This window comes from Aotus nancymaae, unplaced genomic scaffold, assembly GCF_030222135.1.
Source record: "Aotus nancymaae isolate 86718 unplaced genomic scaffold, 86718_ANA_hifiasm-v0.15.2.pri h1tg000018l, whole genome shotgun sequence".
NCBI classification, from domain to species: domain Eukaryota; kingdom Metazoa; phylum Chordata; class Mammalia; order Primates; family Aotidae; genus Aotus; species Aotus nancymaae.
This window is the reverse complement of record NW_026988430.1, coordinates 2288949-2314032: the sequence shown is the minus strand read 5'-3', so window position 1 is coordinate 2314032 and position 25084 is coordinate 2288949. Positions and strand designations below refer to the sequence as shown.

Here is a 25084-nt window from a genome sequence, read left to right as displayed (position 1 = left end):
GAGTCCCTTGCTTTCCAAGAGTTTACAACATAATCCACTTCTCCAACCCCGTTCAAATTAAGTTATGACTATAGCAACTGTAACCTTGCTTCCGAAACATATGCAGATTTTTTCACACAGTATATGTAATTTATTTTAGAATCCAGCACCCACAAAGAGAATTCTGAACCAGAACTACAAAGAGGAAAATGGACGACAGCATTGGCAAATATATATGCTTCCAAGACTAGGAAGGAAACACAGTATTTAGCCACTGGGAACATCCTCCATGCCCCACCTTAAGACACTGTGCAGTTTACCTGCCTTGGCATCAGTTATAATACCAAAGACTAAGTCCTCCTGAGATCAGGACTTCAAGACCAGCCTGGCCAACACTTGAAACCCCGTCTCTACTAAAAATACAAAATTAGCCAGGCGAGGTGGTGGGCACCTATAATCCCAGCACTTTGGGAGGCCGAGGCAGGTGGATCATCTAAAGTCAGGAGCTTACGACCAGCCTGACCAACATGGTGAAACTCCATCTCTACTAAAAATACAAAAATTTTTTTTAAATTAAAAAATATATACAAAAATTAGCCGGGCATGGTGGTGGGCACCTGTAGTCCCAGCTATTCAGGAGGCTGAGGCAGAATTGCTTGAATCTGGGAGATGGACAGAGGTTGCAGTGGGCCGAGATCCCACCACTGCACTCCAGCCTGGGCGGTAAGAGCCAGACTCCGTCTCAAAAAAAAAAGAAGACTAACTCCTCCCTTCACATCCAGAATAATTGTAATGATAAGTTGCGACTCCATTTCCACAACTTCAACAAGTGAAACAAGTTTTTCCTTAGTTTTCTTCTTTTACAATAGAAGTTCTCTTGTAATTTTGCATGTTTAGCTCCTAATACATTTCAACCCCAATCTAATTCAACAAACACTTGCCCATCGCATGAAGAGGCAAGATACAAACCCAAACCAGGTAACTTCTGTTCCAAATTCACGACCCAATGAGACAGACAGACACATACACAACTAAGCAACATGCGAGTCAGGCCGAGGTATTCATTTTCAACTATGGTGTGTAAAAATAAAACTTGGGAAACACGAGGTCAGGTGCTGCCTCTGCTTTGTTTCAACATCTTTGGCTTGAAGCTGGGCCGAGACGGACCCTTTAGAAAATATTCTTGTGGGCCGGGCGCGGTGGCTCGCGCCTGTAATCCCAGCACTTTGGGAGGCCGAGGCGGGTGGATCACGAGGTCAAGAGATCGAGACCATCCTGGTCAACATGGTGAAACCCCGTCTCTACTAAAAATACAAAAAATTAGCTGGGCATGGTGGCGCACGCCTGTAATCCCAGCTACTCAGGAGGCTGAGGCAGGAGAATTGCCTGAACCCAGGAGGCGGAGGTTGCGGTGAGCTGAGATCGCGCCATTGCACTCCAGCCTGGGTAACAAGAGCGAAACTCCGTCTCAAAAAAAAGAAAAAGAAAAAGAAAAAATATTCTTGTACCATACTAGGAGCCAGGAAAGAGATTCTGCCACTTTCTCTACCAGCGCAACTCACATCCTATATTTAGAGGGATTTACAAAGGCTAAGATGTTTTTTAGTATCAAACAAACAATAAACAGCAGCAAAAATTTTCTTTTTTATTTTTGAGACGGAGTCTCCCTATGTCACCGAGGCTGGAGCGCAATGGTGCGATCTCTGCTCACTGCAACCTCTGCCTCCCAGGTTCAAGCGATTCTCCTGCCTCAGCCTCCCGAGTAGCTGGGATTACAGGTGCACGCCACCACGCCCGACTAATTTTTGTATTTTAGTAGAGATGGGGTTTCACCATGTTGGCCAGGCTGGTCTCAAACTCCTGATCTCGTGATCTGCCCACCTCGGCCTCCCAAAGTGCTACGATTACAGGTGTGAGCCACCGCGCCCGGCCAACAAAAATGTTTTCAAGTGTAACATTCTCCCCACAAGGCCACTGATCCTGAGGGCAGGGACCCCAAGATGAGCAGGGACCCCAAGATGCCACTCATCCTGAGGGCAGAAGCCCCTAACCCCGGCTTCTGAACGGACCTAAGCGGTCTTAGTAAGAGGGTTGGTGGCATTCGTGTGCAAAAAGTTTGCAGATTGAGCATGTGGGCGCGCACACACGCCACCCACAAACGCCACCCACAAACGCCGCGGCCTCAAATGGCGGCCGTTTTGGCTCCTGGTAGGGACGCGAGCGAAGAGGCTCCAGTCAGAGCAGAGATGCTCTTCCAAAGGCCTCTCCCGACCCGCCCACCGATGGGGCAGTTTGGTATCTGGGGTCAATGCCTAGTCTTTCCCTTCTAGACCCTCCTGCCAACCCGACACACAACTTCAGCCCTCAGTTTCCCTCGCCTCAGTCAACGGTCGTCCAGAGAGCCTAGTCAGCAAACGCTGCCCTTCCCGCCTGCGAAGAAAGTGAGGGAATCCGCTGTGCGTAAGCGCCGTGCACTGCGTAGGCGCCGTGCACTGCGTAGGCGCCGTGGATCGCGCATGCGCAGAAGCCGCCTCCTCGGAGCAATGGCCTCATCGTGGCCTGCCTAGTCTCGTTTGGCAGGGAGCGATAATGTTGACGCACCTCCTTGGCGATCTCACACTGTGAAGTTCTCACGCTGTTGGTGCAAGGATGGCACCAACCCTTTAGAGTTTTGCCCAGAGAGGAGAGGAGACTGTCTTGTGACTGGAGAGGCAGGGGCAGATCTCCTGCCCAACCGGCCTCAGCCCCAGCATCGTCAAAAAAGTGTGCCCTGCTTCTCTGCACCACGTGGCCGTGTCTTAGGGCCCAGACATTCGTTTGTTAGATGCTGGTGGCCACCCAGAGGGTGCCTTGAAGGCCACCCGAGGTATCTGGCTGAATTTCTGGGTCGGATCAGGGTCAGGGAATCTGAGCCCCCAGGAGGCTGGGGACAGAGCTGAAGCCCGGGTTCGGGTGGCAGCCATGGAAGGCGGAGAGCCGTCAGCGAGGCAGGGCCCGGGGCTGCGGGAGCTTGCGGGACGGAAGGCGCCCGTGAGACGCAGAGACGGTCTGCGGGGTAAGCCGCGTGGTGTGCGACCCTGGGCGTTGAGCTGCAAATTCCTGGCCCTGTGACCTCGGTTAAGTTGTTTATTGAACACCTTCTAGACCTACATTTACTTCCTCAGTAAAAGAGCAATAACAACAATCGCCCTAAAAAAAAGTACGGAAAGATGAAATAGACAATCTGGCACACAGTAAATGTTAGCCCTTATTTAATATTAATAACGGTGGCTGCCATTTATTTGGATCTTACTGTGGGCCAGATAGTGGATTCTAGCTCTGTCTGAGTTCAAAGACCATGTTTGGTTGTTACCATATCTTCTAACCATTTGAGGACGGTGGAAAGGGCTCAGAGATGAAAGGAAGATTGTCAGTAAAGCCCTAGGACTAGAAGACATAGACATTTTAGTAGTTTCTTTGAAAATTATCTCAAAAAGAGATAATTTATTAGGAAATAGGAAATAATATTAGATGTAGTCTGAGACCAGATAATAGCAGACCTTGAATGCCAGAGTAAGGAATAGCTTTTAAGAAATAGGGTCATCTTTTATTTTGGGAAGAAGAAGACTTGGAATAATGAAAATAAAACTTGTTATCTATCATGGTTCCAGAGAGGAGTTACCCAAAACATGAATGGAAGCTTCAGGGAAGCAGATTTTGACTTGACATCTACATACATATATACATACATTTACAACATGCACCTACCCACCCCAAAAATAGATTTTTCATTTAAAAAAAAAAAACCTGAAGCCAATTACATCTGTAAGGACTGCAGATATGAGCAATATAGAATCTTTGCTAACAATTTATAAACTTAATCTATTTTATCCTTGTCTGTTCTTGTTATTTATTTTCACCTGGAAAGTTGGGTCAGGATGGGCCACTGGGAAGGAGAAAATTGAAGTAGTAAAAGTAGTTTTGATTACATAACTATTGAACATCACATTATGTATGAGCCATCTTATGTATAATTTTTAACAAAAAACCCTTCTTATCCCTGAATCATACTATTTAAGAAACAACCCCCTGTAATCCCAGCACTTTGGGAGGCCGAGGCGGGTGGATCACGAGGTCAAGAGATCGAGACCATCTTGGTCAACATGGTGAAACCCCGTCTCTACTAATACAAAAAATTAGCTGGGCACAGTGGCGCGTGCCTGTAATCCCAGCTACTCAGGAGGCTGAGGCAGGAGAATTGCCTGAACCCAGGAGGCGGAGGTTGCGGTGAGCCGAGATCGCGCCATTGCGCTCCAGCCTGGGTATCAAGAGCGAAACTCCGTCTCAAAAAAAAAAAAAAAAAAAAAAAGAAACAACCCACCTTAAATTTGTCTCCTACAAGGCCAGGCACAGTGGTTCACACCTGTAATCCCAGCACTTTGCGAGGCCGAGGCAGGTGGATCACCTGAGGTTGGGAGTTCAAGACGAGCCTGGCCAACAGGGTGAAACCCCGTATCTACTAAAAATACAAAAAAATTAGCTAGGCGTGGTGGCACATGCCTGTAATCCCAGCTACTTGGGAGGTTGAGGCAGGAGAATCACTTGAACCCGGGAGGCGGAAGTTGTGGTGGGCCGAGATCGCCCCATTGCACTCCAGCCTGGGCAACAAGAGTGAAACTCTGTCTAAAAAGAAAAAAAAAATTCTCTTTTACTGGACAGCCACAACTGTGAAGTAAAACTTTGCTCTCCTTTTGTTTTCTTTTGTTTTGTTTTGTTTTGTTTTGTTTTTGAGACGGAGTTTTGCTCTTGTTGCCCAGGTTGGAGTGCATGGGGCAATCTCGGCTCACTGCATCCTCCACCTCTGGGTTCAAGTGATGCTCCTGCCTCAGCCTCCTGAGTAGCTGAGATTACAGGCACTGCCACCACACCCGACTAATTTTGTATTTTTAATAGACACAGGGTTTCACCATGTTGGCCAGGCTGTCTTGAACTCCTGACCTCAGGAGGTCCACCCACCTTAGCCTCCCAAAATGCTGGGATTACAAGCCTGAGCCACCACGTCCAGCCTTCTTTTGTTTTAAACTACATTATTTTACTCTTAAATTAGGCAACTCCATCCCACAAAACATTTGTAATGCTGGAAGTTACGCTTACTCTTTTGAGTACTTCAGAACATTACATATTCAGCTTATTAATGAGATAGTGACAACTATAAAGGTCTCACTTTGTATACTATCAGGTCTCTGAACTCTCAAAAAAGAAGTGAACTAATAAAAATGTGTGGTTTTTGTGGGTCAAAAATCAAGTATGCTTTGGGAAACAGGGAGTTAAAAACTTTTCGGAAGTTAACTTGGTATAAGAGTATGAAAAGCCTCTGTTGCTCTAGTTTAAGGAAATGCTCTCCTTTTTCCTAATAAAGCTTCCCACAGAAGACAGACTCTGTGCACAATCAACGAGGTAAGTATGGGAAATAATTACTGCAATTCACTAACTCTCAAAAAAATTATTCCTTCTGACATGTAAGAGAAACTTTATTTATGAATGTGAAATGTGCTTCAAACTGCTGATCTGTTAAAATTCCATAAAACAAGCTTCAGTATGCAAGTCATTTGTGCCAGATACAAGTAAATAAGTGAAGCAGCATTTCTAGAGAGACTAGGGCAAAGGACAGAACAAACTACAGATCTGCAGAAAAGAAACCAAGCATAGTAGCGTGTTAATAATTCACCATAGTTACTGCTCTTAAAACCAGAGCAACTAAACAACTGTCATCTGTTTCCTTTTATGTGTGTTTTCATCATCTCTACACCATCTGAATGAAGTGTTCAGTGTACATGGACGCCGATAGACAGTCAAAGGCTACAGGAGCTTTTTTAAAATATTACAACAGTAGTTTTCACGTGTAGATTTGATTTGGTGATTTTGCTTTCTCTATCTCTGCATTAAAGCTCTTAAAGGAAGAACATTCAATTTGGTTTATTAAATATTAGAAAGCATTCATATTTTATTTTTCCACCATGTATTTTTTTTATATGCATGTTGGTTGCCCGAGCACTCTGTAATGGCTGTTTATGTGAATTCGGAAAGAGTAAAACTAGAACCGAACCATGAAGAAGACCAAAAATAACAGAGAGGCACCCTATTGTCCTGCGAAAAACACAAGACTTGGAATGAGAAACATGGGTCCCAGGCCTAGTTTCTCGTATGTCCCTGCAGAACCTTAATTGGGTTACTTAACCTCTTTTTCATTTACCCCTACAGTGGGGATCTCAATACCTAACCCACCCTACCTTATAAAATTGATGTATGAGTAAACTGAGTGGAAGAACATAATAAATTAAGATACTGTGAAATGGTAATAAATTACTCTTACCGTACCCTCTATCAAACCTGGCATTACTAGTACGTGGTATTTCCAGTACTTGAACATATTTGTCCTTCTGGGTGATTAAGCATGAAATCAAATCAGATTGGCTCAGAGTCATTTCTCCAAAGGGATGTAATCATCTTAGTATTCTGGATAATTTCCCCTAATAAGATTCCCTTTGGAGTAACACAGTTCAGTGGAGAGTCCCTGCTGACAGTGAGTTAGGCGGAGTGTGTAAGTTCACATGATGTGGTTAGTACATGGAGTATGTTCCAAGATATTTTCAGGCATCATAAAGACTTGAAAATTACTAACGGTTGTCTTTCCTTTGGTATTTAGGCAAAAAAATGAGAAAGATTCATAAGGAAGTTAACAGAGAATGACCAAAAACTTCATGAGAAAGAAATTAAGGGATGTTTCAGAGTAGTTTTTCAAGTCCCAGTGATCATTGAATTGGCCCCTCTGTTTCTGACTGTGAAACAGCATTCTGAAAGAATGGGTGTCAGTTCAAGAAGAAGTCTCTGAGGGTCAGCCTTTGACTGCTTAGAGAGGTGAGATTCGGATGCCCTCAGATCATGAAAAGTGCTTGAACTCATTTCAGAGTAGAAATGTTTTTAAATGCCAGTGGAAATACTGAGTGGGCCACTTTTTCTGAGATTAGAAATGTATAAACAAGTTTTATTATTGCAAGTAATTGTGAAAGCCTCCCTGGATGACATTCTAGCTGAGGAAAAGAACAGAATTTTTGTATTAGTATGAAATGCTAATTTATTACTGTATTTAGATCTACTGGCCATCTGAGGGAGTTAGAAGTTAAAGTAAACAGCTGTATCTCTAGTTGATCTTTGCATATTTTAATCCAAATATGGAAAAGGGTAGGGCTTAAAAAGGGAGTGTCCATAAACGGGGCTCAGAACTTGTAACAGAAAATTAAAATATACTCCTCTCAAGTGAACTCTGTACTTTGCCCTTTGGTTAAAGTCTCATTTAGATTTAAATTTCTAAAGCTTTCTTAATAAATTGAATTTCTTTTGATCTCTCCTCTGAATTGCAGAAATCAGATAAAAAACTACTTGGTGAAATGACTTCTTGTCACATTGCTGAAGAACCTATTAAAAAGGTTGCTATCTTTGGAGGAACCCATGGGAATGAGCTAACTGGAGTATTTCTGGTTAAGCATTGGCTAAAGAATGGCGCTGAAATTCAGAGAACAGGGCTGGAGGTAAAACCATTTATTACTAACCCAAGAGCAGTGAAGAAGTGTACCAGATATATTGACTGTGACCTGAATCGCATTTTTGACCTTGAAAATCTTGGGTAAGACTATGTTTTATATTGTGTATGTATGTATGTATTTGTGTGTGAAAAGTGGTAGGCATGTGAAAGAGAACACATATATGTATATGCATATAATTCATGTCGGTACATGCAGTCGCTATGTTGAATAAGATCACTTTCACTTTTAATTACACTGCATTGTGAATTACACAATTATCTAAACTAAGCGTTCAGATGCTCTTCTATAAACTTTCTTAAGCACTGCATTAATGATTAAGTTTTCAAATGTATATAGACTGAGACCGTATATAGAAAAGAGTTTTGTTTTTAAATCATCTCTTTAGAGAAAAAGATTTAATAATCCTTTGCATTGAGTTAGTGCTTGGCTGCTATACTTGCACACATTATTGTTAGCTTCTTAGGAAATTCACTACTATGTTCTCAAGCAACTATGCTTATAATATGCATAGTTCAGAAAAATGTAATGTTTCAGATAATATTTGTTGAAGGAAAGAGTGATTAAATACTTTTTGCCAAAAGATATCAGACTACCCTGTGATCTGAAGTAATAGACGTACTTAACCTCAGCGGTGGATTGTCATAGGTGGGATGCCAGAGATGAGAACTAAAGACACTTCACCTGAATTTTCAGAGTTCCAATTTTGCTGGATGCAATGTATGTCATCATAACATGCTAGGTTAGGTCCTTATTAATTATTTTTGCCTTCGATCACATCATACTAGCTATCACTGTGGATATAATATGCCTCCACATATTTGCTTTTTACCACTTCTTTCTTTTTTTTTTCCTTTTTCTTTTTTTGAGACAGAGTTTCACTCTTGTTGCCCAGGCTGGAGTGCAATGGTGCAATCTCATCTCACTGCAGCCTGTGCCTCCCGGGTTAAAGCAATTCTCCTGCCTCAGCCTCCCGAGTAGCTGGGATTACAGGCGCCTGCCACCATGTCCGGGTAATTTTTTATGTTTTTTATTAGAGACAGGGTTTTGCCATGTTGGCCAGGCTGGTCTCAAACTCCTGGCCTCAGGTGATCCACCCAGCTCGGCCTCCCAAAGTGTTAGGATTATAGGCATGAGCCACCACACCCGGCCACTTTCTTTGACTAAAAAATATTTTGAAACATCTGTTTTTCTCGGGAAACCGTGCCAGGTACTGAGGGAGTACAAAGCTGTATACAACATGGTTTCTACCCCTCGAGGAGTCAGTAGACTACTAGCTAAGATAGAAGACACGCACAGCCACAACTCGGGGCATCGTTCTGTGAGCTTGTTTTCTGATCAACTCTAATTTGAGTTAGACAATTCCTTAGGTTTAGTCTCACCACAGATCAAAAGATGGACACTATTCTTAATAGAAATATGCCTCGCTTTATGGAATAGATGTTATTTAGAGCAATTACACAGAAGTCATCCTGTTTGTATCAAGTCATATTTTTACTAGCGTAAATTTTAATTTGAGAAATGCTTTATCTTCATGACTAAGGTTATGTCAACATAATTCATGCTTATATTAACCTAAGATAGCTGTTAACTAACTTTTTTTTTTCTTTTTTGGAGATGGAATCTCAGAATCTCACTCTATCCCCAGGCTGGAGTGCAGTGGCACAATGTCAGCTCACTGCAACCTCTGCCTCCTGGGTTCAAGCAATTCTCCTGCCTCAGCCTCCCGAGTAGCTGGGACTACAGGTGCCCACCACCACACCCAGCTAATTTTTGTATTTTTAGTAGAGACGAGATTTCACCATATTGGCCAGGCTGATCTCGAACTCCTGACTTTGTGGTCCATGTGCCTCAGCCTCTCAAAGTGCTGGGATTACAGGCGTGAGCCACCACACCTGGCCAATATTACAAGTAAGAATTTATTAAAGAGTAACTTTTAGTCGGCATATTAAGTTCCCAAATAAGTCTGAAATTGACTGGGTGAGTTTATGAGCGCCCAACTGCATGCATTTCAGTGAGCACAGTCTTTTCAGTTAAATCCACTTTCTGGACTGGGCGCGGTGGCTCAAGCCTGTAATCCCAGCACTTTGGGAGGCCGAGGCAGGTGGATCATGAGGTCAAGAGATCAAGACCATCCTGGTCAACATGGTGAAACCCCGTCTCTACTAATACAAAAAATTAGCTGGGCATGGTGGCGCATGCCTGTAATCCCAGCTACTCAGGAGGCTGAGGCAGGAGAATTGCCTGAACCCAGGAGGCGGAGGTTGTGGTGAGCCGAGATCGTGCCATTGCACTCCAGCCTGGGTAACGAGCGAAACTCCGTCTAAAAAAAAAAAAAAATCCACTTTCTGCTTCTTACTGTTAAAAGTATTCAGAGACTACACCGTTCTCAAGGTGGTTAAAAATATAAAAAAGATAAACTAATTAACTTCTCCCATCTTACCTCTCCCAAATTTATTCATTTTCCTGTATTCCTCCTCTCAGTGGTAGCTTCATTACCTACCAAGTCGCCTATGAAAATCACCCTAGAACTTTCCCAGGGCTCCGTCCCCCAGGTCTAGCAGGTTGCTAAGTCCTCCCAATTATTCCTTGAAAGTTCTTTACAAATCCAGCCTTTCTCTCCATTTCTACTTCATTAGTTTATTTCTTCTCTGGACAGTTAGAATAGCCTCCTAAAAGATCTCTCTGCATCTAGACTTGCTCTGACCCTTCCTGCCATCTGTTTTCCATCTGATACCTGTAGGAATCATCCTACTATGCAAATCTTATCATGTCTCTCCCCTGCTGAAAATTCTTTAAAAATGTGTCCAGAGTAGATTTAATCGACTTAGTACGGCTAATGCCCTTCAGAATCTCACTCTTGCCTATTCTTCATGCCTTTGGACTCTTCCCATGGGAGCTGAACCACAGGCATGAGAACTCAAAGTGTCCATCACTTCAAAACTTCAAGACTTGACTCTGAGCAACTAGGTAGATATTAGCTCCATTTACTCAAATGCAGAAGAATGATACAGAATCAAAATTGTTGAAGGCAACCTTAGGGGATTATTTCATGAATTAATTTTTAAAATGCATAAATACCCATTAGGTTTTGTTTGCATATAATAGGAACCTGAGAATAGTGGTTTAAACAAATAAGGGTTTCTTTTCACAAGTAGTAAGTCCAGAGGTAGCAGTCCGGGGCCCGTGCAGCAGCCACACCGTATCATCAATGTCACAGGCTCCTTCTGTCTTCCCGCTGCACTCTTTCAACATGCCAGCTTTGTCCTCATGGTTTTTGCTTCTAATTCACAAAATAACAACTCCACCTTCCTGATTGCATTCCAGGCAGGATTTACCCAGCTGTAAGCAGTAGGTCCCTTGAAGATACTAGCAAAAACAGCCAAGGAATACAAATAGATGGAATTTTAGGAAAATGTGCTTGAATGGCTTAATGAGGAAAAGTAAATTTAAAATATTATAATATATAGAAAAAACGTACCCTAACCATTTCGGGAAGTGGGGAGAGGACAGAGGCCCATTTGAGAATGGAAGAAAAACTATTGGCCCTTGTGCCAGAAAAATACACATGTGTGTACCAGCAAACTTTTGGCATTTTTGAAGAGGTTACAGACTCTGTGGAAACTTTGTCCCTGGACCTCTGGTGGTTCCTGGACCTCAATTAAGAACCTCTAAGTAGGCCAGGTATAGTTGCTCATGCTTGTAATTCCAGCGCTTTGGGAGGCCAAGGCAGGAGGATTGCTTGAGGCCAAGAGTTTTGTAACTACCCAGCAAGTTCTCCTTGTCCACTGCCCAGACAGAGCTGATTTATCGAGACAAGAGAATAGCAAGAAAGAGTTTAATTCACAAAGAGCCGGCTATACAGAAGGCCAGAGTTTTATTATTACTCAAATCAGTCTTTCTGAAAATTCAGAGATTAGAATTTTTCAGGATTATTTGGTGGGTAGGGGGCCCGTGAGTCAGGAGTGCTGATGGGTTAGATTGGAGGTAAAATCATAGGGAGTGAGTCAGGAGTGCTGATGGGTCAGATCGGAGGTAAACTCAGGGAACTGGAGCTGTCTTCTTGCACTGAATCAGTTCCTGGGTGGGGGCCACAAGACCAGAGGAGCCAGTTTATCCATCTGGGTGGTGCCAGCTGATCTATCAAGTTCAGAGTTTGCAAAATACCTCAAGCACTGATCTTAGGTTTTACAATAGTGGTGTTATCCCCAGGAGCAATTTGAGGAGGTTCAGAATCTTGCGGCCTCCAGCTGTACGACTTTTAAACCATAATTTCTAATATTTGGGCTAATTCGTTAGTCCTGCAAAGGCAGTCTAGTCTCCAGGTAGGAAGGTGGTTTGTTTTGGGAAAGAGCTGTTATCTTTGTTTCAAAGTTAAACTATTAACTAAGTTCCTCCCAAAGTTAGTTCAGTTTACACCCAGGCATGAACAAGGATGACTTGGAGATTAGAAGCAAGATGAAGTCAGGTTAGATCTCTTACATTGTAATAATTGTCTCAGTTGGCCAGGTGTGGTGGCTCATGCCTGTAATCCCAGCACTTTGGGAGGCTAAGGTGGACAGTTCACAAGGTCATGAGATCAAGACCATCCTGGCTAACACAGTGAAACCCTGTCTTTACTAAAAATACAAAAAATTAGCAGGGCGTGGTTGCACGTGCCTGTAGTCTCAGCTACTCAGGAGGCTGAGGCAGGAAAATCACTTGAACCCAGGAGGCAGAGGTTGCAGTGAGCCAATATCACACCACTGCACTCCAGCCTGGGTGACAGAGTGAGACTCTGTCTCAAAAATAAATAAATAAATAAATAAATAAAACAATTGTCTCAATTACAATTTTTGCAAAGGTGATTTTAGTTCAAGACCAGCCATGGCAAAATAGCAAGACTTCATCTCCACAAAAAATAAGAAGATTAGCTGGGCATGGTGGCCCACACCTGTAGGTGCAGCTGCTCAGGAGGCTGAGGTGGGAGGACTGCTTGAGTCTAGGAGTTGGAGGGTACAGTGAGCCATGATTGGGCCACTGCACTCCAACCTGGGCAACAGACAAGACCCTGTCTCAAAAAAATTAAAAGGATCTCTAATTAGATTCTCTGAGCCCCTGTGACTATATTTGTGCACTAGAATTAGCTAAAGTGGGGGAAAAACGATGCATTTGATGATCTAGTCCCATGATAAATAACCCAGTGTACCATAACTACTAAGAAACTGTTCATTAAATTAATAGATATGTTTTATTCAAGATTGAAATCAAATGATAAATTCTGCTTGTTATGTCTGTCTTGTTCGTGACCAGCTGCATAAATGAACTTATTATTTTGCAAGCATGCCAATGCAACATTAGTTATATGGAATCAAATGAAGAAAAAGTATGTAATTTTTCATTTATAAACATTTCAGGTAAGTTTTTACTTCCCATACAGGTTTTTCATATTAAAGATTTGGCAACTGGTCGTTTTCACACTGTGTTCTTATTCTATGTTTATATTATCTCAGCACAGATGTTGTTAATCTTTTTCTTTCTGCTTATAACAGCAAAAAAATGTCAGAAGATTTGCCATATGAAGTGAGAAGAGCTCAAGAAATAAATCATTTATTTGGTCCAAAAAATAGTGAAGATTCCTATGACATTATTTTTGACCTTCACAATACTACCTCTAACATGGGGTGCACTCTTATTCTTGAGGATTCCAGGAATAACTTTTTAATTCAGATGTTTCATTATATTAAGGTAATGTTAATGTTATTAATTTATAAACTAGCAAAGGACTTGTACTTTTAAGTCAATTATAGATGTGAGACAATCAGAAAACAGTTACAAGGAAAGTTGTGAGACAAATGGGATTTATTCCACAGCCAGGCTTGGTGGCTGAGGGAAAGGGTGCTGTCAAATACAGAGGCAGTGGTGAAAGGAAGGAGAAAAAGAGAGGAAATAAGTAAAATCATAAACACAATTAATAAAATAATAAAACACTTGTGGATTCTTGTGTCTATAAAATTACACATTTTATCCAGACAGCCACCAGATTGTGGGCTATTTGTTAAAACCAAGTAAAATTAATATTAAAATTTTAAATGGTGTGGTCAAAGTACTCAATTACAAGGTTTTAGGAAACTTCAGAAGTAGTCATTTAATGTTGACTGAAGCCCAGTGATAAAAAGATTCCTCCCTTTAGTCCTGCCCTTGTCTGCATTTGATCTAGATACCCCAGAACACATCTAATCCTTCAGTGCTTCATATAGCTAATCATTTTAAGGTTCAGAAATCTCAGAGAAAATTTGCTAGAAAATAGCAACCAACCAGAAACACACATAAAGAATTATATGCTTATTTCTGTGCACTAGATAGCCTTCCTTCCTGAGAGCTAGTATGATTGGTAGGAAAGAGTGTAACCTGTGTTCAGATCCTCACTTTCTCCTTCACTAACCTTAGACAGAACACACCATTCCCAAAACCTTGCTCCCCTCATTTTTTTTTTTTTTTTGAGACAGAGTCTCACTCCGTTGCCAGGTGCCAGGCTGGAGTGCAGTGGCGTGACCTTGGCTCACTGCAACCTCTGCCTCCTAGGTTCAAGCAATTCTCCTGCCTCAGCCTCCCGAGTAGCTGGGACTACAGGCATGCACCACCACACCCAGCTAATTTTTGTATTTTTAATAGAGACAGGGTTTCACCATGTTGGCCAGGATGGTGTTGATCTCTGGACCTCATGATCCGCCCGCCCCGGCCTCCCGAAGTGCTGGGATTACAGGCGTGAGCCACCACACCCGGCCGCTTCCCTTATTTTATAAAATTGGGGTTGTAACAACACTTACCCCTGAGGGTACTGAAAGCCTTAAATGACATAAAGTGTTTTAAGCATTTAGCCTAATACCTAGCCTATAGTAAAGATTAACTTATTTTTGTTTCCCTTAAGCTTTGGATAATAACTGGGCGGTGGTCCTGGTAGGAGACACAGTGTTGCCTGTTGAAGAGAGAGCTGAATGCTTTGGTGGCCAGACATGGAAGCAGTATTGCTGACACTTTGTTATAAAAACCAAGGGGCCTGTCTTAAATTCTCATGTGGATAAGCAGGAGGAGGGGGAATCGCCCAACATCTGTAGAGAGCTGGACCACAGGAGTAGAAACAGAATTGTTTAAGACACCAATACCAAGCTAAATAGTTAGTGCAACCAGTGATGAAATAAAAATAACCACAGCCGTTAAGAAAGAACACTGAATTCATGTTTTTGGATCATGGGTCTGGAGAACTATTTAATGTACATTTTACCTGGAAAGACATGGCATAATTCAATTTTATATGAATTTTATATTGTATAATTTATTTGTCTGTTTTCAAATCTATAAACATTGGGTTTTACAGTGTTTCATACAGCTGTCTTACCAATCTTACTTGATGAAGTAAAACGTACTGAAGGTATTATTGACTCTGTTGAAGTGAAGAGAACAAAACACGCGGTTTTTACATAATGAGAAAGATGTTTTAAATGTTTTTCAGACTTCCTTGGCTCCACTACCCTGCTATGTGTATCTTATTGAGCATCCTTCCCTCAAATATGCAACCACTCGTTCTATAGCCAAGTATCCTGTGGGTAAGTCGTAGTTCCCATTGACATAATAAAGTAAAATATATCCTAGCTGAAACTCAGAGGAATTTTTCTTTTTTTTGAAGCAGAGTCTTGCTCTGTCACCCAGGCTGGAGTACAATGGTATGATCTCGGCTCACTACAACCTCCACCTCCCCAGTTCAAGAGATTCTCCTGCCTCAAGCTCCCTAGTTGCTGGGATTACAGGCGTGTGCCACCACGCCCAGCTAATTTTTGTATTTTTAGTAGAGATGGGGTTTCACCATGTTGGCCAGGTCGGTCTTGAACTCCTGACCTCAGGTGATTCACCTGCCTTGGCCTCCCAAAGTGCTGGGATTACAGGTGTGAGCCACTGCGAAATATACTAGCCATCTAACTTTGGTAATACATACATTCAAGAGCTTGTCCAGAGTGGTCAGATTTGATTGGATCAGAAAGGCAAGGGGTCTGTTTCGCCCAAGTGCTCGTGCTGCCAGCGACCTACTCCGGGTTGTTTTCCGGCCTCTCCTTATCAAGACCTGTAAAAGATCTGAGAAATTTTACCCGACTTACCCGTTAACGATGAGCTTGGCACTTTTGAGTGGATGCCAGTAAAGACACAAGACTCCTAAAACAGAGACCAAGAATAGGTGACTAACAGTACTAGTAGCAGAGTGTCAGCACTTTCGCACCACTCCCCAAACTCCAGTTCCCACAGGGTGACGTGAAAGGAGTCAGAGGCAGTTCTACATGCCACTGGCTGCATTCTAGGAGAGAAACACTAAGTAGAGGAATCTTAATTTTGTATAATGGGCAGTAACCACGAGTGCCCTTTGCCCCAAGGAAAACCCCATTCCTAACTTCCAAGGCTGTTCACTGTACAGACATCCTTGAAAAGATAATCTGGAACAAAAATAGTCTGTGTCAGGCCGGGCTCGGTGGCTCATGCCTGTAATCCCAGCACTTTGGGAGACTGACGCAGGTGGATCACAAGGTCAGGAGATCAAGACCATCGTGGCTAACATGGTGAAACCCCATCTCTACTAAAAATACAAAAATTAGCTGGGCATGGTGGTGGGTGCCCATAATCCCAGCTACTTGGGAGGCTGAGGCAGGAGAATTGCTTGAACCTGGGAGTCAGAGGTTGCAGTGAGCTGAGATCGCACCACTGCACTCCAGCCTGGTGACAGAACAAGACTCCGTTTCAAAAAAAAAAAAAATTTGTGTCTTGCTCACGAGACTTGGAGAAATGCAAAAGACCCATGAAGAGGATCCACATCCCTCTTGTCACCTGCTTTGCAATAGATGTTTCATGAACTATTTGTCATCTGTTCTCTTGTTTACCCTGCCAGTTACTAGGCTGTGAGTCCATCATTACCTTCTGGCAATTCCAACATGCAGCCCCACACTCTGGTGCACCCTCTCAAACAGATGCTCTTTCTTATATATTCCATTCTCTTTCCTGAGCGCGCCGTTAGCATAATTAGTTACCTGCAGACTACACTACACTACAATTAAAATTACAACTTAAAATAGTTTTGTTAAATCTCAGATGGCTTAGCTAAGAGTAATTTAATTTAAAACCAGGTTGGCAAACAATGTAAATAAATAAAAATCAAAGGTTATTCTTGATTTCCAAGTATTGATCCTTTTGTGCATAATAAAGGGATCTTTATATAGCCATCTTTGGTGACCATATTGTCCAAACCAAAAGTTAAGTTTTCACCACAAGATCTCATATCAGAGCAGAATATTTAGATTGTAGGACACGGCTATGGCAGTCAGGGGCAGAGCTGAATGAATAATGGTTACACAAACAATTTTTCTAAGTCTCAAATAAGACTATGGTTGATCTGAGAAAGTTAGGAGAAGGCTGTTCTGGTTGCTTTCCCGCCGTGTGTGTGTGTGTGTGTGTGTGTGTGTGTGTGTGTGTCTGCATGATCCTAAGACTGGCTGCAGTATACTGCTTCTTTCCAGTATAAGGTTTACCTAGAATGATCCTGTCACATTTCTTCTGTCTTGGAAACAGAATGCAAAGGTGGTCCTTGTAAGTGCCGACTAGAAGTTAAAGCAAATTTGTATGCAGTAATATTCTTAGTGTGTTATAAGATGTTGACTCAGAAAGATTGTCTCTCTGATGTTAAACATACTTTATTTTCCAATGAGTGCATGAGATAAAAATCATCCAAATAAAACAGCAAAGTTGAAAGGAGAACATGTAACATTTCTAATTATTTACAATAAGCTTAATATTCCCTCCGATTGAAACATTTTAAAGACTTGGCTCAACTTGTAAGGGCCAAACGTACCAGCAGATGTTTGTTCTGGCTAAGAGTAGCATTACCTGCAAATATCAGAGACCAAGACTGATATTTGAAAGTTTGGAAAGCTTGTGCTTTTATTTGGTGTCACAGAGAAACAGGATCTGTATCTCTTATTGCTAAGTATTTAGTTTGTTTCAGCTAATTGCCTATATTTGGGTATTTAGCTTACGCCAATTCCTTACTTCAAGTATTGATGCTTTTGTGCATAATAAAGATTCCTTTATTCTTAAATCATTGACTAGGGGATTACTATGATTGACTCAAACTATTCAACATTTACTCTTCAACTGGAGAAAAATTTACCTACCTTGAAGATTGGAAGCCCAACTAAAACCAGGATTCTATTAGAAAAAGGAGGAAGGTGAAGTGGATTTGGGGTAGACAAATGACACCATATTCTGTAGTGTTCCTACGAACATATCTACAAACACACTTTTTCACATATTTGCATAAGTCATTTATGCACAGGTGCATTTATGACACCATATACTTAAATATATGTTCATACATTCATGCAAGAAATCTAAGCACAACAAACAAAGCATGATGCAAGAGGATATGATAGGATTTTGTGTATTGGGAAATAACAGAAGTGGGTGAAAATAGGATGAGTGTAAAAGAATGTAGCCCATGAATGGGGTGGGAGAGAATGAGGGCAGAATGAGGGTCGTGCATTTGGTAAATGGTTTGATAAATGGAGAAGGTGATGGCTGGGGAGGTGGCTTTGTGGGAGGCTTGAGTAGGAAGGAAGGGTCTACAGAAGTAGTTTACAAAAAGAGTATTTTGTAGGTGTCAGGATGGATGTTTGACAGCCATACAAAGTAGACCCAGCAGTACAGGCATTCTTTCATATGAGTCACAAAAAATGAATACACATTTTTCCTACATAAAATTAAAACCAGGCCGGGCACGATGATGGCTCATGCCTGTAATCCCAGCACTTGGGGAGGCCCAGGAGGGCAGATTACCTGTAGTCAGGAGTTCAAGACCAGCCTCACCAACATGGCAAAAGCCCATCTCTACTAAAAATACAAAAATTAACTGGGCATGGTGGCGCACGTTTGTAATTCCAGCTACTCGGGAGGCTGAGGCAGGAGAATCGCATGAACCCGGGAGGCAGAGGTTGCAATGAGCCAAGATAGCGCCACTGCACTCCAGCCTGGGCGACAAAGCAAGACTCCGTCTCAAAAAAAAAATTGTTGCTGAAGGGTCACACAGATTGTCACATTGACTTACATCCATGGTTCATCTTGTCTAGATTTCTGTGACTAAATAGATGTCCTTCCTCCTGTCAAAGCTAAATGTCAAACCTTAACAGTTTCTCTTTGTGTCCATCTCTTATTTTGTCAGCATAAACTTGTTCACCTCTTCTACTATGTTATGATTTTTAAATATTTTGCAATATTGAAGGAAATTTAAAGGAAAAAAACCACAGAGTTTCCTATGTCTAACATTACTGATTTTCTGTCCATGTTCGGTCCCGATCTTTATTCACTATGCGTATAACTTAAACGTGTAAATGTTCTGCTTTCCTTTTGCCAAACATGACGCCTCAAACATTTTCCATGTTGCTACGTGATTCACCTTTTCAATAATTTTGAAGAACATAATTCTAAATCTTGATACATTAAAATGCTTAGTTTTATAATATATTTTAATACTGATATAAATGTGACTCTCTCCTTCTGTACCTAGGTATAGAAGTTGGTCCTCAGCCTCAAGGGGTTCTGAGAGCTGATATCTTGGATCAAATGAGAAAAATGATTAAACATGCTCTTGATTTTATACATCATTTCAATGAAGGTAGGTAAGTAATGAAGGTAACATATATAAAACTTAACCACCAAACATTTAAATTACAATTGGAACCTGGTCAGATTTGCCATGCTAATGATATTAAGTGCTTTAAAAATTTTTTTGTTTACTTCAGCCATTCCAGAATAGACACATTCAAGAAAAGCAGCTGCCAAATAAAGCCTCCAAATTAAATCCTTATTTCCTATTAATCTCCATTTTAAAAGGAAAAGAAAGGCTAGAAAGTACGAATGCCCAGTAAACATATGAAAAGATGTTCAACATCACTAGTAATTATAGAGAAATGCAAATTAAAATAAGAAACCATTTCCCCCATTAGGTTGGGAAAATATTAAATTCTGACAATATTAGGCATTGGTAAATGTGCAGGAAAGGGGACACTCTCATTCCCTGCTGGTGAACATATAAGTTGGTAAAGACATTTTTTTTTTTACAGCAATCACTTATCTTTCCAGATTGGTAAAGACATTTTAGAGGTTAATTTTACAGTATCCATTTCTTAAAACACACCACTAGTCGGAGCTTGGTGACTCACGCCTGTAATCCCAGCACTTTGGGAGGCCAAGGCGGGCAGATCACCTGAGGTCTGGAGTTTGAGACCAGCCTGGTCAACATAGTGAAACCCCGTCTCTACTAAAAATACAAAAATTAGCCGGGTGTGGTGGCAGTTGCCTGTGATACCAGCTACTAGGGAGGCTGAGGCAGGCAGGAGAATCGCTTGAGCCTGGGAGGCAGAGGTTGCAGTGAGACGAGATCGCGCAGACGGACAAGGGCGAGACTGAGTCAAAAACAAAACAAAAAACAGCAATCTTATTACCCAGCAATTCCACATCCCAAAGAAACACAAGCACAACCAACATGTTGTTTACAAAGACTATGATTCTGCATCATTTATAACAGCAAAAGAATGGAAACAGCACCAATGTCTATCTGTTGGTGGACAGATAAATAAACTAACATGGAAGAATCTTCAAAACACATTGGTAATTAGCAGAAAGCAAGCTGCAGACCAAGACATTCAGGACACCAATTGGCTTTAAAATAATGATTATAATAATAATCACTTGCTAGGATACATATATATGTTAACATATCACAGGAAAAGTCCTGGAAGAAAACACACAAAAATGATCACAGTGGTTACCAGGAAGAGGAGGAAAGACCCAGGCTAATTTTGCCTTCATTATAGTCAATAAGAATAATGCATTCATATATTATTTCCGTAATTAAAAATAAATTAAATGGGGACTGGTGGACGAGGTGCATATATGGAACCCTAGGTACTATCTGCTCATTTATTTATTAAGTAATTTATTTGGTAAATCTAAAACTGCACAAAAATGTCTATTAATTATAAAAAATAAATTTAAGATGGAAAATAATTGCTTAAAATCAAAGAGGCATTCTATGTGAATAATTATTCCATCAGACCAGGTTGGAATTGCTGTTCAGGAATGGATAATGACAGTAACAGAGCTGGCGAGACTTCAGTGTCTGTGGGGAGTAAATTCCTTCGCCTCAGATGGCGCATCCCGCTGCAATCACAGGCTTTTCTTTTGTGCTTGGGAATCCTTGGACCCCAAAGACATGAAAATTGAACATTTGATTTTCACCATCTTTGTCTGAGGGCAGGTTCTATACTGTTTAATGGAACTGGTTTTGAGAAGATCACAACATATTTGCAATAAATCCTTTGAACAGTAAGTGTGGAACTATGATATGTTATGAAGTGATACGGCCGGGCGCGGTGGCTCAAGCCTGTAATCCCAGCACTTTGGGAGGCCGAGGCGGGTGGATCACAAGGTCAAGAGATCGAGACCATCCTGGTCAACATGGTGAAACCCCGTCTCTACTAATACAAAAAATTAGCTGGGCATGGTGGCGCGTGCTTGTAATCCCAGCTACTCAGGAGGCTGAGGCAGGAGAATTGCCTGAACTCAGGAGACGGAGGTCGCGGTGAGCCGAGATCGTGCCATTGCACTCCAGCCTGGGTAACAAGAGCGAAACTCCGTCTCAAAAATAAAAAAAAAAAAAAAGAAGTGATACATTCAGATAGAAGGCCACAAATCTGGGTGGAAAACATGATTTTCAGATTATAGTCCATAGAATCCTCTCACAGGGTGGAGAAAAGCAGTTCCTGGAACACCTTACCCCTCATCTCTGCATCAACCAGAGTTGTTCTGTGTGTCATAGCTCTTCTGTGTAACATTTCATTTTAGCAAAGGATTCTGCCCAACCACAATTCATTTAGACTATCCAGCTTGGTGGATTTTCAACTGAGCACCCGTATCCAAAGAATGCTGACAAATGAATCAGACCCGCCTAGTGAAAAGTCTCAAGAAGTGTGTAGAAGGGCTTCATCCTTGACTCTGTACTACTCGGAATTATAGTTAGTGACCTGAGTGACAGGTCACAGGAAGGTAGCAGGAAAACACCCTGGGTGAGAAGGCAGATCCCAGGAGTCCTGACAATCTTTAACAATCTTTTAAACCAGACGTTAAAGGTTAACATCAGGGACAAAGTTTTGCTCTTATGTTTAAAAAAAAAATCCCAGAACAAGGGAGGTAATGGTCTTTTTTCTGCCTTGAATAAACAACACTGGAAAACTGTAAAGTAAATAATCCAGGAGAAACATCTATAAAGAGGAATTTAGCCAAGGAGACATTGAAAATGTTGAAGAGCTTGAAAACCATAATGAGAATAATTCCTGGCTCATGCCTGTAATCCCTGCACTTTGGGAGGCCAAGGCAGGTGGATCACTTGAGGTCAGGAGTTCAAGACCAGCCTGAGCAACATGGGGAAACCTCGTCTCCACTAAAAATGCAAAAATTAACTGGGTGTGGTGGTGCCTGCCTGTAATTCCAGCTACTCTGGAGTCTGAGGCATGAGAATCGCTTGAACCCAGGAGGCGGAGGTTGCAGTGAGCCAAGATCATACCACTGCACTCCAACCTGGGTGACAGAGTGAGACAATCTCAAAAAAAAAAAGGAAAGAAAGAAGTCTACATTGGAAATAAATTAGACGTATTTTCTGTGACTCAGAGAGCAGAAGAGAATCAATGAGGTAAATTTACCTAGAGGCAGAAATTTTTGTCTTTTTTTCTTTTTATTTTTTGAGACAGGGTCTCACTCTCTTGCCCAGGCTGGAGTGCAGTGGTGCAACCATGGCTCACTGGAGCCTCAACCCCCTGGGCTCAAGCGTTCCTCCCACCCAGCCTCCTGAGTTGCTGGGACTACATGGGAATGCCACCACGCCGGCTAATTTTTGTGTTTTTTGTAGAGATGAGGTTTCACCATGTTGCCCAGGCTGGTCTTGAACTCCTGAGCTGAAGCAATCTGCCCGCCTCGGCTTCCCAAAGCACTGGGGTTACAGGCCTGCACCACTGCGCCTGGCAAGACAGAAATTTCATTAATAAGCTTTGTTCTTATTAACAAAGCTGAGCAGCCATGAAACAGGCCACACTTTGTGAGGCTGTTCATGCAGAAGTAAGATGACTAGGTGGCCAGAACAGTATGGAGAATACTCAGACATAGATGGAAGTTAGGCTTTCAAGCCTCCTTCCAACTCTAAGTAGCAAAAACATGCTCCTCTGTGTTCCATCAGTTTTTACTTTTTTCCTATCAAACTTTCTGGTTTAAAGACATGAGATCTGGTAAGTTCCCATCTTCGTCTTGGAAGGCCTGGTAGGTTTTAATTCTTCCCTTTCCTGCATCCACATCCTGGCAGTGTGAGGTTTCATATCCTGCCATTCAGAGATAGTCTATTTTCCCACTCCTTGACTATCTGGCTCGGCCACGTGACTTGTTTTGTGCCACGGAAAGGGCTTGAAAAGTGCTTGCACATTGCAGCTTGCCCTCTTCCTGCCCTTGAAAGCCCTGTACATGTACCTTTATGCGCACCAGTCCACATTGGCCTGCTGGATGATGGAAGCCGATAAGGTGGAAAACTCAGGCACCCTCACAGACAGTCATGAAACTCCAGCTGACAGCCTGTCAGACGTGGTCATCCCATATGGTCCAGCTTCCCGGTGAGCTGTCAGCTCACCCCAAAGGCATGAACGAAACAATCAAAAATCAACAAAGCCAGTGTAGACCAAAGGAGCTTCCCAACCAACCCATAGAATCATAAACTAAATTAAGAGGTGATTATTTCAAGCCACCAAATTCTGGGATAGTATGTTACGCAGCAAAAGCTAACTGATAGAGAAGTGATCACTGGGTATCCCCATTCTAACTCTGCTCTAACGGCAAAGGAAGCCTTTCCTTTCAGTTGTGGCCGTAACATGCTATGGGCCCTACATTGGACCAAAAGTTCATCCTGTTTGCTCAGAGATAGCCTGGTATATATGTAAACTACTCCTTTTCCAAGTTTCTGGGAATTGGGTTGTTTGATGTTGCTGCATCTTTGGAAGTTGGTCTCCACCGTTGGCAGGTGCATTTGTGAACAGAGAGCCGAAAGGAATAACTGAAGAACATCTTTTGCTGAGTGTTGTCTGTGAACATCCTTAACCAAACGCGATCTGTTCTCCCCGTCGCTGTCTTCATTTTGTTACCGCTGTTGTTACTGTTTCTTCCTTACATTATCAACTTCCCTTTTTCCAGAGATTTCCTTTTTTTTTGAGATGAAGTTTCACTCTTGTTGCCCAGGCTGGAGTGCAGTGGCACGATCTCGGCTCACTGCAAACTCCGCCTCCCAGGTTCAAGAGATTCTTCTGCCTCAGCCTCCCAAATAGTTGGGATTACAGGTGCCCATCACCACGGCCGGGTATTTTTAGTAGAGATGGGGTTTCACCATGTTGGCCAGGCTGGTCTCAAACTCCTGACCTCAGGTGACCCACCAGCCTTGGCCTCCCGAAGTGCTTGGATGACAGGGGTGAGCCACTGCACTGGGCCCAGAGATTTTTTTACTTGGTATTTATACATATTGCTTTTGTTATAGGAAAAGAATTTCCTTCCTGTGCCATTGAGGTCTATAAAATTATGGAGAAAGTGGATTATCCTAGGAATGAAAATGGAGAAATTGCTGCTATCATCCATCCTAATCTGCAGGTAACATTTATTCTTTCTTTAAAATATTGAAAATAATAATGCTGTATCTTTGAGTAGAAGTTTACAGTTCATACAGCACTTGGTGTACATTCGCTCATTTGATGCTCTCAAAGACACTGAGGGTAGGGAAGATGCTCAGACAGTCACTCAATAAATACTTTTTTGTTTTTTGAGACAGAGTTTCATTCTTGTTGCCCAGGCTGGGGTGCAATGACACAATCTTGGCTCACTGCAACCTCCACCTCCTGGATTCAAGCAATTCTCCTGCCTCAGCCTCTCAAATAGCTGGGATTACAGGCATATGCCACCATGCCCAGCTAATTTTGTATTTTTAGTGGAGATTATACCTGTAATCCCAGCACTTTGAGAGGCCGAGGCGGACAGATCATGAGGTCAGGAGTTCGAGATCAGCCTGACCAACATTGTGAAATCCCATCTGTACTAAAAATACAAAATGTAGGCCGGTGTGGTGGTGAGCACCTGTAATCCCAGCTACGCAGGAGGCTGAGGAAGGAGAATCAACTGAACCTGGGAGGCGGAGGTTGCAGTAAACTGAGATTGTGCCATTGCACTCCAGCCTGGGTGACAAAGTGAGACTCCATCTCACAAAGAAAAAGGAAGAAGAAGAAGAAGGAGCCATAGGCAGTGTTTTAAAGGAAAGGGAAAGACTGGGGGAGAGAAAGGAAGAAAGCACCACTGGTGACAAAAATACCAAATACAAGAAACAGAGGCCAAGGTGATGATGTCATGACAGGCTAAAACAGGATTTTTCAAGTTTT

The 25084-nt window shown here is 42.2% G+C and overlaps 2 protein-coding genes across 5 annotated transcripts in view; one reads left to right on the top strand and one right to left on the bottom strand.

Annotated features, from left to right (window-relative positions):
• The window catches only part of SPATA22 (spermatogenesis associated 22), a 67543-nt gene that overhangs the window by 23295 nt on the left and 19164 nt on the right, over window positions 1-25084 (bottom strand). The window lies entirely within an intron of this gene.
• The window catches only part of ASPA (aspartoacylase), a 32744-nt gene continuing 14904 nt past the window's right edge, over window positions 7245-25084 (top strand). For all 3 annotated transcript variants that reach the window (XM_064378087.1, XM_064378086.1, XM_064378085.1), the window contains exons 1-5: window positions 7245-7642; window positions 13091-13286; window positions 15052-15145; window positions 19138-19245; window positions 24196-24305. In XM_064378087.1, coding sequence (XP_064234157.1) covers window positions 7407-7642; window positions 13091-13286; window positions 15052-15145; window positions 19138-19245; window positions 24196-24305 — 744 coding nt within the window. In that variant the 5' untranslated portion in view covers window positions 7245-7406. The remainder of the gene's footprint in view (window positions 7643-13090; window positions 13287-15051; window positions 15146-19137; window positions 19246-24195; window positions 24306-25084) is intronic.